Source organism: Pseudophryne corroboree, chromosome 3 (assembly GCF_028390025.1).
Source record: "Pseudophryne corroboree isolate aPseCor3 chromosome 3, aPseCor3.hap2, whole genome shotgun sequence".
Classification (NCBI taxonomy): Eukaryota; Metazoa; Chordata; class Amphibia; order Anura; family Myobatrachidae; genus Pseudophryne; species Pseudophryne corroboree.
Window position 1 is genome coordinate 270,537,842 of NC_086446.1, and position 15,843 is coordinate 270,553,684.

Consider the following 15,843-nt stretch of genomic DNA (forward strand, 5'->3'; position numbering starts at 1 on the left):
TACTCTTTGAAGGCTTGAATCCAGTACAGCCCCCAAGTGAGTCATCCACTGTGACGGAACTAGAGACGATTCTGCCCAATTTATGAGCCACCCATGCTTCTGCAGACACGTTATTGTCTGTTTCAGATGACATAGGAGCAATTCCTGAGGCTGGAAAAATTCTTATCCCCTGCTGGCGGAGATAAGCTGCCATTACCACCATAATTTTGGTAAATACTCTGGGGGCTGTAGCTAACCCAATAGGTAGGGCCTGGAACTGAAAATGCTGTTGGAGGATAGCGAACCTGAGATAGCACTGATGGGACCACGCTAGGAGAACATGTAGGTAAGCATCCTGGATATCCAGAGATACCATATAATCTCCTGGAACCATGGCCAAAATAATGGAACGTAGAGTCTCCATATGAAACAGAGGTAGCCAAATGTATTTGTTCAGCACCTTGAGATTGAGAATGGGCCGGAATGACCCATTTGGCTTCTGGACTAGAAACAGGTTGGAGTAAATACCCTGTCCTCGTTGTGCAGGAGGAACTGGAATGATTACTCCTGAATGAAGCAATTTGTGAACTGCCTCTTGCAAAGCCCTGGCCTTCGTCTCTACCCAAAACGGGCTGGTACAAAAAAAACAAAAACCTTCGAGGAGGGTGCTTCCTGAAGGAAAAAGCATAACCTATAGCCACGGCTTCCTGCGCCCAGGCGTCTGTTGTAGACTGCTGCCAGATATGTGCAAACTGAAGAGTCGGCCCCCCACCCTAGGTTCCCCCAGGTTGAGGCCCGCACCATCAGGCTGATGGCTTACTTTCAGTTTTACCAACCAGTCCTCTGGTAGCCAAATGCTTCTTAGTCTTACCAGACTTCTTATATTGGGGCTGTTTGCCATCACTTTTTCCTTTGGCTTTTCCTCGAGACCGAAAGGGCAGAAAAGCTGGAACTTTAGGTTTGAATTAGTATGTGGAAGCGAACTTTACTTTCTTGGAGTCTGCTTCTGACTCCAGAATATCTGTCAATTCTTTACCAAAAAGAATATCTCCAGCAAAAGGCAAAGATTCCAAAACCTTCTTAGATTCTGAATCAGCTTTCCACATACGTAGGCAAACAGCTCTGCGAGCAGCTATTGTTGAAGCTGATGCCCTGGAGGCAATGGTACCCATATCCAAAGCTACTTCTTCCAAGAACATCGCAGCCTGTTTTATATGTGGTATATGGGATATTTGCTCTCTAGATGCCATTTAAAGATCCCCTTCCAATGCATCAGCCCAGGTAGCCACGGCCTTTGCCATCCAAGCTGAAGCCATGTCTGGTCTTACGACTGCCCCAGGCAGGGAAAAAAAAAAAGTATTTCAAAAAACCATCCACTCTCCTATCCGTGACATCATTGTAATGTAGATTTTCGCACTAATCGAATCACATGCGTATCTACTTTGGGGGCCACCTCCCGCTTTAAACAATCCCCAGCTGGAAGAGGACAATTGGAATTCCATTTCCTAGGAATTCTAAACTTCTTACTGGGCATAGCCCAAGCCTCTTCCATGATTTCCATCAGCTGATCTGACCCAGGAAACTCAGTCTTGACTGTTTTGGGATGTTTAAACACAGATCCCTTGGTTTTAAACACAGGCTCTGCTGATTCTTCCAAGGATAGAATGGCTTTTATTACCATAATTAATTCAGCTATATCCACTGAGCTGAGACCTTCCTCCTCCTCTTCGTATGCCAAACCAGAGTTTAATGAGCTTTCATCCTCTGATGAATCCTCATCTTAAACATGTGTGGCCTGTGAGGATGTAGATTTACTTACCGCTGGCTTATCAGCCTGTGTTTCTTTTGAGAGGCTGCTGCTGGAAATGATAACCCGCAGGTGGGAAGCTGCATGTAAGGATTAGTCGTGTAACCCAGTGGTTCCCAAACTTTTTTTAAAATCATGGTGCCCTAAAGTATCAGAATTTTTTCACGGCACCCCTAGGCCAAAAGTTCCTTTAGAATTTTAGAAAACAATAAGTAAATTATGTGTGTGTGTCATCCTTAGTTTCTTTAGTGTGGTGCGGGACAATATTTGCTTCTGTTTGTTCTCATTTTATAATTGCCAGCCACAAGCACTGGTTTTGTCTATTACTTTGACCAAAAACAGTTTGAATTGGTCCTGGACCACCAATCCATGGCACCCCTGCTAGTGTCCTGAGGCACCCAGTTTGGGAACCACTGGTGTAACCTATCCCTGGTACAAGAGATGGAATTCTCCGATCAGCTATACTTGATAAGGTTTGTGCAAACATAGCCCAAGGAGGATCAACCTGCACCTGAATCTTCCTTGTATTTTTTAAGAGACCCTGGTAAAAGCTAAAACAATTTACACACAAACCATCCTGAACCAGATCCTGAGAGCTTAATCTAGCATTGCAAGACAAACATAATATGAGTGTTGGTGAGTATCTTCCTCACCTTTGCCGCTCTTAAAACATGATAAATAATCAATACTTCCACAGTGTACTACACAATTTGTGACTGTAATCACTTTAAGCTTGTTAAAGTGACATACAATCTGACCCTACCCTGCTATCCACCAACATTGAGGATCGGAATAGAAAAAAAACAAAAAAACTGACAGAATATATATATATATATATATATACATACATACATACATACACACACATTATTATTATTATCCTTTATTTATATGGCACCACAAGGGTTCCGCAGCGCCCAATTACAGAGTACATGAATAATCAAACAGGAAAACAGCAACTTACAGTTGATGACAGTATAGGACAAGTACAGGGTAAATAAACATAGTTACATCAGCAGATGACACTGGAATAAGTATCAGGTGGCAGAAGACTGCTGGAGTTGATGCAGTTGAAGATTATTAAAGTAAGAAAGGATAAGCACATGAGGGAAGAGGGCCCTGCTCGTGAGAGCTTACATTCTAAAGGGGAGGGGTAGACAGACAGGGGTGACACAGATGGGGTGATGGTATTAGACGCGCCTCGGTGTTTAGCCTCCGAAGCCATACAGAGTGCGGCCCTGGCGCTTGAGAGCATAGACCACATCCATAGTGGTGACAGTCTTCCTCTTGGCGTGCTCGGTGTAGGTGACGGCGTCCCGGATCACGTTCTCCAGAAACACCTTCAGCACCCCGCGGGTCTCCTCGTAGATGAGGCCAGAGATACGCTTCACGCCTCCTCTCCGGGCAAGGCGGCGGATGGCAGGCTTGGTGATGCCCTGGATGTTGTCCCGCAGCACCTTCCTATGGCGCTTAGCGCCTCCTTTTCCGAGCCCCTTACCCCCTTTACCTCTTCCAGACATTATTCAATAGCCAACGACAAAGAAATAATATATATATATATATATATATATATATATATATATATATATATACATACATATATATATTGAAAGAAGAAATGGAGGGCGCAGATTTAAATACAAAGGTTCACAATTCCATTTAATTTTAACATATGCTCACATACATCTTAGTTAAAAACGGTGCACTTAGTCCTCCGGTCTGTCCAGCATCGGACCCGATCTCACCCGTCGATGAATCTCCTTCAACCGCAGGGATCACGGATACCGTTCGCTTCTCCACCGGGACCAGGATCAGTTTTGGACCGTCTGTCCTTTGCTCCACAGGCCACGCCCAGGCGTGGCCTGTGGAGCAAAGGACAGACGGTCCAAAACTGATCCTGGTCCCGGTGGAGAAGCGAACGGTATCCGTGATCCCTGCGGTTGAAGGAGATTCATCGACGGGTGAGATCGGGTCCGATGCTGGACAGACCGGAGGACTAAGTGCACCGTTTTTAACTAAGATGTATGTGAGCATATGTTAAAATTAAATGGAATTGTGAACCTTTGTATTTAAATCTGCGCCCTCCATTTCTTCTTTCATTATATGCACGCTGGGAGTGGTGGCTCCATTCCCTAAAGGAGGCAGCAGCAGCACACATCATATAGAAAACGGGATCCAGGATATAAATCAAGGACTGGAAGCATTTTTAAGGAAAGTGTGGTGAATGCGCAGCTTTTTATTTCTACATACATATATATATATATATATATATATATATATATATATATATATTATACATACATATATATATATATATATATATATATATATATATAGTAAAGTCAGCAATCACACTAGCAGTCAGTCACGTTATACATTAGTATAATAAGCAATATGAGCAAATAATCAGCTACAAGTACATTTCAAGTATGTAGGAGAACATATAACTGAATCATGTTTAAACCGATATACCATATTCAGACGCATAGCGAAAGAAAACAGTAATAGTATACAGACTCATAAGCAATAGGCACTTATCTAACTATTCATACTCAAAAGGTAGATAGAAACTTAGTTCTGTATTACCCGTACTCAATAGAGTGGGATACAGGGAGACTCACCCCGCTTCCGGTACTGATAAATCCGTTTGCAAACGCTGAGTGGATCCAGACGCTACTATTGTACACTGCCGCTCCATGAACCTATAGTGAACACAGACGCTCAGTGAAAACAGACGCACCAGTAACACAGTCGCCTAAGCTGCGACTAGGTCCCCTTCGTATACAGCGTCTCAGACGGAAGCGGGAACTCAGAGGAAACTGGTCATGAACCGGGGGGAGAGGCGACCAGGAGAGCGTCTGACTCCCCACTGCTGACAACCCTAAGGATCGCGGTATCATACTATTCCTGGAGCGTCTGATCCCTAAGGCATAGCACTGGTGCACCCGAGGTGGCAGTCGCGTCAGCGACTGTTTGGTAGTCTCCTTCCAAAACATTGTGGCTGTGTCCGTATTCCCCTTCTAAGCGGAACTGATGTCTTACCTTCTCCCCGTGCTCCAGCCACAGTCTGGTAACGTCTGCTGACCTGCTAGTATATCAGACACAGACGCCCGCCGAAACAGCAATGTACTCGTGGGTAAGAATTGTCGCGACCCGGCGGAGAGTTGTTGGAGCAACTCTAAGGTACGTATAAGATGCTTTTTAGAAAGATTACTCAAGAAAAATAGCAAGACTATAAAAATAACATAAGATAGCTTAAGGCTGCTAATAACCAGCAGCCCTTTGACCATGGTCCGACTCCTGCCGCACCAAACAAAAAACTAATTTGCCTAAGCCAGGAGGTGGGGATATATGGATGGGCCCGTCGCATGCTGGGAGGCCGAAAAGCTTTGACAGATTGGTGCAAATCCGCTGCCGTTTCATCATATCCCAACGTTATCCTGTGGATAACCTGTGGACCCTGCCAGAGAAAGGAGAAGTAGAATCTGCTTGGTTGCTATGGGCAAATTCCCATTTTAAATAGAACTGCTATTTTAGTAAATACACCCTTGAGAGTTCTGTGCGTACAAGTAGAGGCGTAGTTTTCATTGGGAGTTCTGAGCTGCTGTACTTTGGATAAAGGACAGAATGAGTATGAAAAAAACTCCTGGAAGTTCTGGTTTATATTTGAGGAGAGGATGACCATGTTTGGTTTGGAAAAATCGCTTTCAACAAGGAAAACACAGTCAAATGAGACACTGAGGGAAATTTAATAACATTGTTCAAAGGTGCAAATGTGACATAACATATAACAAACAGCAGTTATTAGCTTTCATCTGTCTAGTGCAGGTTAGAATCTCCAATTAAAACAAGAGAGCTGTGACTTGCGCCCTGTAGCAGCTTTGCACTAAAACCCTTTAGGAACACCACTCCTAAAATACATATGCAACAAAAATAGTAGAGTAGTACACAAGCACCACTATTACTAAAAATGTATCCAATTTTCAGAGGGAAGGTCCTCTATGTTAGATATTCAATGTTTTCCGTGGGGTTCGCACCTCCAAACTGACCTCCTCTCAAATTATGGTACACACATAAAGGTATCTTTTCACACTATTTCCAATTCCTTTTCAACAATAATTGGTGGTATATAATCCACCAATTAATGTTGAAATCGTTTTTTGTTGCTTTAGTTCACATTGGTTTTATACATGAAATAGAATATAATGTATAATTATGTATAGTAATGCACTCATATAAAACTGAAGTATTAGGATTATGCTTTTAATGTATATCAGTATTATTACTGTCTGATTGGCTTAGAAAATGAGAGGGAGGGCTCAGTTGGGTTTAAAAGGCCGACTGGGTAGGTCCTGCAATATGCCCTGAGGAAGGATTTTTATCCGAAACGCGTTGGTACTGGTCTATTTTAGCCCCAGGTTGTAAGGTTTGGCTTTTATTCTCATCTCTCCCTTTTTAGGACCGAAGCTTTAAGAGCTAAAAATATTTTTTGGGGAGAAATTGTTCCCATCGGTTTCCTAGGGGAATATAGAGGGACAAACCTAGACGGCTTTTTTTGTGGGGTATGTTTTTATGTTGTTTTAAATTGTATGTTTATCTTTTGGAATAAATTTTTATACCTGTCCTTTGGATTTACGGTACTTACCTATACTTATTAAAATTAAGTTTTTGGGACTAAAGACAAGATCACTCACAGCAATTACCCAGTGAAGGAGACAGTGAAAGAAACCTTTCAAGGAACATAAGGCTATGCCCCAAGGTGAGCGTCTTAAATAAGAGAGAGGGTGCTTTCAGATTACGGTGGATGTGGTGTGTTATATGAAGATTTGAACAAAAGAAACCTTTTAGAGCATATAGGGCTCATGTGTGAGGTGAGAGTCTAAGGAGAGATATAGTGATCATAGAAGAAAGAAAAAGGAAATCGGAAATAGTGTGAAAAGATACCTTTATGTGTGCACCATCATTTGAGAGGAGGTCAGTTTGGAGCTGCGAACCCCACGGAGAACATTGAATATCTAACATAGAGGAGCTTCCCTCTGAAAATTGGATACATTTTTAGGAATAGTGGCGCTTGTGTACTACTCTACTATTTTTGTTGCATAGTGCAAGTTAGAAAATGAGCCCTACAATCTAACACTACATGTAGTAGGTGCAAAATCTTGAATGAATCACTGTAACCGAACAAACCCTTTCATTGTCTAATATGCATTGGACACATAAAAAGCTAACTGCGGATTGGTTGCTTGGTCCAATGCACATTTTGCATGGTTAGTAAAAGAATCACATAGAAAACAAAACGCTTTTAACAAGTGAGCAGGGTTGAGTCTTGCGAGACTTTGGGGTTTGTTTAGTAAAACTTAATACAGCTTTTCTACAGCATTTTAGAATAAGAGAAGAAAAAAAAAAAAAAAAAACAGTGTACATTTTATACAATTACAAATTGGATATTTCAGGTTGACTACATCTCAGTTTGATCAGTTATTGCTAGATTTGATAACAGCATTAACAAATGGTAAAATGAAATAATCTTTCCCTCATTAATATCTATATAAGACTATTCAACAGGAGACCAATAATTTAACTATGACTAAGTTTTTATTGTCATTTGTGATTGTTTGACAGATACATATATTTGTTTTGCATGTCATTTGCCGTAACGGTAGAGAATGATTATAGGGAAGCAGAACTGCTGCTGAATTAAGTATGAATTACTCCACCAGGAAGGAGCGTAAAAAGAGGCTCTACATTCTACACACACAACAGAATTTGTTTTCATAAAGTTTTCAAGGGAAACAAGTGCAGAAAGGGTTAGATTTGGGTTGGGTGTGTTCAAACTGAAATCTAAATTGCAGTGTATAAAAAAAGCAGCCAGTATTTACCCTGCACAGAAACAATATAACCCACCCAAATCTAACTCTCTCTGCAAATGTTATATCTGTCACACCTGCAGTGCACATGGTTTTGCCCAACTGTTAACAAATTTGCTGCTGCGATCAACTCTGAATTGCCCCCACAATGCGTTAGTTATTTGGAGTTGTGGACTGATTTACACCACCTTGGAGTGAGAAGTGGTAAGGTATTTGTATCATTGGGATGCAGTTAACTTGGCAGCTGTAGGGATCCCAGCGGACAGAATACCGGCGCCGGAAATCCGACAGCTGACAATGCCAACAGCCAGAATCCCGGTGCACAGGGGCTATTCCCACTCGTGGGTGTCCACGATACCCATAGAGTGGGTATAAAACCTGTGGTGAGCGCAGCGAGTCACCATGCCCACAGCGCGGCAAGCCCGCAAGGGGACTCTTTGCACTTGCCCCGCTGCCGGCAATCTGGTGGCCGGGATGCCGCTGTCAGGGATACAGACAGCCGGCATCCCATCCGCCGGGAATACGCATTGTGGCAGAAGAGGTACACAGGGCCCTGGGGGTGGATGGGAAGTGTCGATGGACCGGGTTCCCATCCATTTTGCCCAGACCAGGTCTTACAGGCTTTTTAGCCCAAGAAGCTGCTTCATCAGCCAGCACCTGGGTGCTGGGTTTAAAGCAGAGTCTCTCCCATGAGTCAGGGCTCCTGAAGGCAGTTAGTGTCCAGGTGATAGGCCTGCTAGGGATAGTGGGATCTGGAAGACTGGGGCACTAGTGTCAGGATGCCAGGACCTGAAGGATTCCTTATTAAGTAAGAGGGAGTGAGGCAGGGTCTAACCTCCCTGGTAGTTTATACTAAAGACAGTGATCTTTGTTTATGTATATCTTCGTTTTTGAGCTACAGTACCTGAATAAAAGGTATTTGTTGTTTTTGCACAAGCCTGGAGTCGGTTGCTGGTGGAATTTTTGTAGCAGAGCACATTCTAGCAAGACTCCTGTTACAAATGGCACCTGAACAGGGACCCTTCTGCTAGTCGTGTCACACGTGGCAGAGGACCCAACATCTGCCAAGTAGCGGCACACATACCAGCGAACTCCAGACCAAGCTGAACTCGTGGGCATCAGTACCAAACCAAGGGTGTTGTGAGTAGTGGTTAAACCCAATCCCACGGGGTAAAAATAATGATGTGTTTTGTTTAAACTGAATGTGTTTGATTTTGGTGCAAAGGTTTGTATTGGCAGCAAAGAGGTTAAACAGGGTGCATGGCATGATCTGTCTTATATGCTTTGCACCATTCATTGAAAGTAGCTGTGCTAATTTGCTCTAAGGGGTTGCAAGCAACTGATAATTTATGATTGAATTTCTATTCCAAGCTTATTTTTACCTGTGCCTGCAAAATCTGGTAATGGGAGTATGATGTCCCTGTTAATTAGCTCATTAAGACCAATCAAGCAAAGTTGAAACCTTTTATAAATGTGGTTCTATTTCAATAGAGAAATTTTGGTGGCACTATTTGTCCCAGCAATCCCTGAGTTCTAGTTTAAAGAGCCTGAAGGGAGAAGTTATTTATTTACACTACCAGGGAACACCTTAACGCAAAAGCTGGAGGAGAAGGAATCTCTTTTGTCTGAGACTCTGACCAAATTGGGAAGGAGTACAGAAGAGATTGCCAAGCTCTCAGGCCAGGTGTCAGAGTTGCAGAAAACCTTGGCAAAGGCTAAACCCAGATCTGAAAACTTTGTAGTACATAGCCAAGGACGATTAGAGGAAATATCCTGTGACCAGACACAGTATGAGATTTTGGTGCTGGCCAATAAGGCTCTGTCGCAAGACTTAGCGGAGCTTCAGGAGGAGGTTTCTAAGCTAAAACCACTGGCTATGCCTAGTTTCAGTTCAGACACAGGCGTAGCTACATCAATTGCTGAAGACGTTATGCCAAAGGTTGGGTCATAGACATTATCAGCCGAAGTGGAGATGCCATCTTCGGGGGAAATGCCAACTGTGCTGCAGGCTGCGGAAGAATGGTACCATACTGTATTGGAAACAGGCTATACTGGATCCCTGTTCCAGCCAGAAGGAACAGGAAAGTTGAGCCAGAGCTGCCAGTGCCTAAGGCCCGGCAGGCTCCCTGCTATGCCACTAGTAAGGCCATCTGCCTGGAAAGTGGAAATGAGGGCCCTTCCTCAGAGGTAGAGCATTTACAGGCACTAATGTCCATTCAGTTGGTATTGCCGTTCGAGCATGGAGGAGGCTGCAGCCATTATTGCGCAGCACACAGAAAATCAACGGGAATTTTGCAAGCAGCAAGAGAGAGAGAGCCACATCAGATGGCAGTGTTTTGTTGTTAACCCCTAGGACGGCTGTGAAGTTCCTCCAAAGCAGGACCACCTCATTCTCTGGGGAAAAAATGTCATAGTAGCTTGGGTGAAGAGTGGAACAAAGTCCTAAGTTCAGTGGAACCTGTTCAAGATGGAGCATGGCAGCCACAGGGGCTCACAGTAGATGTTTATGGAGACACGAGATGATGTGGGATTTCCTGGCTGCTCCTCAGTTGACAGGGAGTTAGGAGGAAGCGGTAATGGAGCTGGGAGAGGTTGACTTGATGTCAAGTGATCATCCACCTCCAAAACAAGAATCCTCTAATCTGCTGGATCTGTGGCAGAATGATGAACCCCAGGAATCTACATGGACAGATGGCAATTTGATGACTACTCAAGAGCCCATCCTAAAACAGGAAGTCTTATCTGAGCTGGAGATTGGTTCTGTTGAGGTATTGGAAACCCAGGATCCTTCTCCTGTTGATGTGATGTACGTTCAGAAGATAATACCCGATGGGACATCACAGGTTCAGAAGCTCCCGGTTCTGGACAACCAGTGCACGTGAGACTTTCTCTGATGAATCACAAAGACCGTACCTTTGGAGGAGTCTCGCCTATGTGAGATAGTCATGGCTAAGCTAGTTGCAATACAGGAGTCCACTTCCGAAGTCATCCAGGAACCTGCTTCTGAAGGGGTTCCCCTCGTGTATGAGGAGGATAAGGTGCAAGATTTCGATCTTGGGGTTGCTGTGCCCCGGCATGATCCACCACGAGAGGTTCAAGTTCCAATTTCTGAACTGGGACAGTTCATAAAAGGACACACTAAGTAAAGAGCAAGAACCTGTCTCAGAGGAATCGATGTAGAGTCCTATTTCTGAGGTTGCTCTACCCAGGGAGAGTTCTCTATATGAGACACGAGAGCTGGAAAATTTGAGGGGAGAGATCCAAAAGCTGGCCCTAAGTAACAGCCAGTTAAAAGAAACAGTGAAGGAGATGCCTAAACTACGGAGTTGAATAAGAGACCTGGACAAGAGACTCAAAATGGGTTATGTGCCAGTCATAGAACGGCAGGAGTCGGGACTAGGGTCAAAGATGGGAGATCGGAGGATGAAGCAGTCACGTTAATGAAGGAAATGTTATCAAACCTGGAAAGACTGAAGGAAGCACTAAAAGTTCAACAAATGTAAGGACTTTCCGAGATTCGGGACCAGTGCCTCACTCTGAGGGAAGGGGTGGGGGCAAAATTGGACCATGACCTCAGAACAATTAAAGTCAGGGCAGAGACTAGGTGTTACCGGTGCCAAGAGCTTGGCCATAAAAGGTGGAATTATCCATATAGGCCAAGACCATTGAGGGCTGGGGTGACTAGTAGGCCCAGAGTGAACTTAAAAACCTTCCCCAGTCCAGAGTTGGTTAAATGTCAGGTGTCTCAAACATCCAGAAAAGAATGAAGCGACTTCCTCAGTAGCCAGTAAATCCGAGCCCGATAAGGGAAACATCCCTAAAGGTGGAAAGGTGAAGAGAAGGGCAAGTTTAGTGGGCAACAGGAAGTTGTCCATTAAAATGACCACTTTTGCCACTATGCCAAAGTGGAGGGAAAGGGAAGGTGGCACAGTGGAGTTAGTGCCACCAACCTTTAGTGGAAATAGATTCCAAGGCCAGTTAAAAGGGCCTCAGATGTGTACTTGGGAGAGAAACTTGGGACCCAGGTGTATGGGACCAAGTTATGTCCCAAAGATTTGTCAGCCCAAAATAATTGGCGAAAGTGAAACTTTGCCAATGTCACATGCCGCTTTTCTGAGCCACGAAAAGCTGGAGGGAAAGGGTATGTGGCAGGAGAGTTACTTTGCCACCTGTAAGCTACACACAGGTTCCTGGGGGTGCATGGGAAGTGTGGATGGACCGGGTTACCATCCATTTGGCCCAGACCAGGTCTTACAGGCTTTTTAGCCCAAGAAGCTGCTTCATCAGCCAGCACCTGGGTGCTGGGTTTAAAGTAGAGTCTCTCCCATGAGTCAGGGCTCCTGAAGGCAGTGTCCAAGTGATAGGCCTGCTAGGGACAGTGGGATCTTGAAGACTGGGGCACTAGTGTCAGGATGCCGGGACCTGAAGGGTTCCTTATTAAGAGGGAGTAAGGCAGGGTCTAACCTCCATGGCAGTTTATACTAAAGGCAGTGATCTTTGTTTATGTAGATCTTTGTTTTTGAGCTACAGTACCTGAATAAAAGGTATTTGTTGTTTTTGCACAAGCCTGGAGTCGGTCGCTGGTGGAATTTTTGTAGCAGAGCACATTCTAGCAAGACTCCTGTTACAGTATGTATTCCGCACCCTTGATCTATTGTTTATTAGCACAGCTATCTGCAGGGTCTGGATATATCTGGCTTTGATGTGTATGGTGGTTACCCATTTATTTAACTAAACTGTAGCATATACTGGAAGCTGGCACACAGACAAGACCCACACAAAGCCTTGGGAATAAGCTTCAGCACGCAGGGGGATCATTCAGGTGCGGCTGTACATGAGCTATCATGTGCAAAGTACAGCTGTTTCGGTACTCTGCTTATGCAGATGACCCATTCTGCCCTTGCGCGAATGGGTCTTGCAACGTTGGAAGCAGGAAGGCAGCAGTATGCTGCCGGTCGGAGGGCGGTGACGGCCTCAGTTTGCGAAAACAGAGGAGTGTCGCTGCTGTTTAGAAGGTGGGAAGTCAGGTATCTCTGTCATAAGACGGAGATTTCCTGCTCTCTGCGACAGGTGGCTTACGCGGCCGCATGATGGTGTGAGATCCCCGCGCCCAAAGCAATACGAGTAGAAACAGGGGTAATGTTTTGCTAATACACGTTCCTGGCTTCATACATCCCCTTATTACCAGGACCCTCCATTATTATTGGGACTTTTGATCTGCACAGGAATGTCCTGGAAACAAGAATATTGGTTACGGAGGTATATCGGTATTGGGACTGAGTGTTCCACACTCCATATATTCTGGTGATTTTATAATACTTTAGCCATCACTCATCCTTACAGTTAACAAGTCACCCTATTATTTTTCTCCTAGATGTGCATTTGCAAAGATATTTTATTTGTACTTTTTATTAAAACGTACTTATATTTTTTATATTTTGGCCTCCTGTGTATCATTCATGGTTGCTTTTTTAATAAGCATCATATGAAATAAAAAAAAATGTATTAGTGCCCGCTTTCCAATTTATATTGTGCATGTTTTTGCTGGAGAAAGCTGTAAATATAATTTTTTAGTACAGTGAAAAGTAAGGAGAAATTACTGATTCCTATGCCTTTTAATTTATCTGTTCTACAACCCCATAGTTTTCAGTGTGGGCTGTGCAGGAATGGTATTTCCATAAAGGAGAGAAGGCACGATTTTGTCCAATATGTACCAGCATCTCTGGATGGTAATAAGCTGGGTACACACTAAGCCACATATTGGACAATATACAGTTCCATCACAGATGAGAATGATACAGTATATCGTCAGCGCATTGTCCCATCTAATGTGCTGGATGAAATATGGTCTAACTCTGGGGACCACAGCATGCAGTTCAATGTGGGATATACATATATATTGCGCCGACGTAGGATATATCGTGCAGTGTGTACAGCGGTACGATATATCGTTACATCGCGTCAGGACATCACTGGGGTCACACCGTCACTTAGTGTGTACCCAGCATTACAACTGCTCACACTGAAGAGCAGGAAAGAGACCGTTCTCTTCCAGCTCTCTCGGCTCCCTTGCCGCACGTTCAGCTCTCTGGGCTTTAAACATATGCTGTCCTCTTTCATATTTGTGGAAGATACCAAAAGAAGCACAGCAAAAGTCAGGTTTCCCTCCAATGGGATAGGTTCTTTTTATGTGCACTGTCCCAAAATGTCTTTTTATTTAAATTAAGGAAACTTACAATAATTTTAAACCATTTTCTGAATTTTATTTACTAAAAAGAGCCCTATGGTTTTGATGCAGGGGAAGAGCACTCCTTCTGTGAGATATTGATTCATACAGTATAAGGGAATCACTGTTGGAAGAGAAGGCTGGGAATCTTCCATGTAAGAAGACTGTGCAGTAGAGATTGTATTTACTTTCACTAACAGACAAGGGTACACATAAATAGTTCTGCCTTCTTATTACTAGATGGGTTTAGCAATTACACTGCATCGTATTATTGTAGAAAATTCACAGTACTTATGGCTTCTTTAGGTAAGGCTGAAAAGCTGCAGCATCTCCCTATCACATTGCATCTCCAGCCCGCAAACAAACAAGAACAAACCATTGCAGTGAGTATGAATGGACTAAAATAGTGTCAGGAGCAAGTAAGTGCTGTGTGTAGTTATAGACTTGAGAAAACATTCAATCTTAAATCATGTGCATTCACATTACAGAGCAGCAAAATGACATATGAAATTGGGCATTTCTACCAAACAGCACAGGACCAGATTCAGCATGGGTCGCTATTGTGCTGAAGTCGCTATTTGGTGCCAGTGGGTGATTGCGCAAGGTCTTCAGAACGCAGGGGCTCGGGACTCCGTGTTTTGTGGGTGTTGACGCACGATTTTGGGGGTGCGGACAGTTTATGGGGCGGGTAGTGGCGCCTGCGTGACATCACACGCAGCCACAGCAAGCCTAAACACGGCGGGTAGCCATCTACCTTTGTAGCTAGGCTGTGCAGGCATTCGCATGTAAGCGAGGGAGGGGGGGTGGGGGTATGGTGTACATGCAGGGCGTTCGCATGTAAGCGAGGGAGGGGGGGTGGGGGGGGGGTGGACATGCCCGGTGTCTTCCCGCATGTTAGTGTAAAGAGTTGTAGTTGTGTGATTTTTTTTGCACACCTCCAACTCATGCTGAATTAGGTCCACAGCCCCAGGATCCAGCTAATGAATTGCCTGCAGGACCATTCCTAATCTCCAGCCTGTATGGAGTGAACGTGTGATTACCATCTCACACTACTGGTGAACACAGGAAGGGAAAAAAAAAAAAAGCAAAATACACTAATATACATTATAAAAGAGGATGACTAAATATAAATCTAAGTAAAAAAAATCTATAAATACCAACAAAGAAAGGTTTGGGAACAGAGAGATCAGTGCAGAGAGATGAGTATTTATGCAAGTACATTATATATGTACACATAATACTCCCATGTTATATCTTTGTAACAGTATACACTTCTTGTCTCCTTCTCCTTATATTAATAAAAATGAAGCTGTATTCTTACATAGACACACTTTCCACAAAGCCAAATTCATGCCAAGCACAGGCGTTCTGCAGCGCTGAGGTCTGGCGCTGTGGCTAGGTTGCTGAAAGGGCTATTCCTAACTTCACCTCTCCAAAGCCTGGCCGTAAGGATGGGGCACGATATGCCCTCCGTGCAGTTCTGTACTTCCTAATACTTCATTCACAAAGTCACAAGTCTGTGCAATGAAATCTCTTCTTCAGTTACTTTGGAACCAAACCCCTTGACTGTGGGAAATGTGAAGATCCAGAAGGGCTTGGGGTTGTGCCTGTCCTTCGCCCAGTCTTAGGTCTGGAAATAATGGATAAAATATATAAAGTATAAATGTATACAAGGCAGAGTCCAGTAAAACATGGTCATAAGTTGAAGTATTTTTATATTGAACATTCTATAATCAGATGTGGAACTACAAGTCCCAGCATGACCTATATGGTTGGGGTTTTTTTATTCTGAAACCCCACACCCAAATACCATTTTTTTTGAAGTGCTCACTGAACCAATACTACCCTGTGATAGAGCGAATAACCTTAAATCACATATGCACTCCTGTTGACTATAGTCTCTCTACTTAGGTTTATATTTTGGACTACTCCTCTCATTCAGATTATCCCTCTGATTATACAAA

The 15,843-nt window shown here is 43.8% G+C and overlaps 2 protein-coding genes across 3 annotated transcripts in view; both read right to left on the minus strand.

Moving 5' to 3' along the window:
• Positions 1–2,994: 2,994 nt before the first annotated feature.
• LOC135057242 (histone H4-like) lies at positions 2,995–3,306 on the minus strand. The gene has a single exon (XM_063963133.1). The coding sequence runs from the start codon at positions 3,304–3,306 to the stop codon at positions 2,995–2,997; it is 312 nt and encodes a 103-aa protein (XP_063819203.1).
• A 3,812-nt stretch (positions 3,307–7,118) lies between these two features.
• Positions 7,119–15,843, minus strand: part of KIF3B (kinesin family member 3B) — a 73,929-nt gene continuing 65,204 nt past the window's right edge. For both annotated transcript variants that reach the window (XM_063959079.1, XM_063959078.1), the window contains exon 9: positions 7,119–15,509. In XM_063959079.1, the coding sequence (XP_063815149.1) occupies positions 15,422–15,509 (88 nt within the window). In that variant the 3' untranslated portion in view covers positions 7,119–15,421. The remainder of the gene's footprint in view (positions 15,510–15,843) is intronic.

What these genes read in the sequence shown, in the direction of transcription:
- LOC135057242 (XM_063963133.1), bottom strand. Translation starts at nt 3,306, where the DNA reads ATGTCTGGAAGAGGTAAAGGGGGTAAGGGGCTCGGAAAAGGAGGCGCT.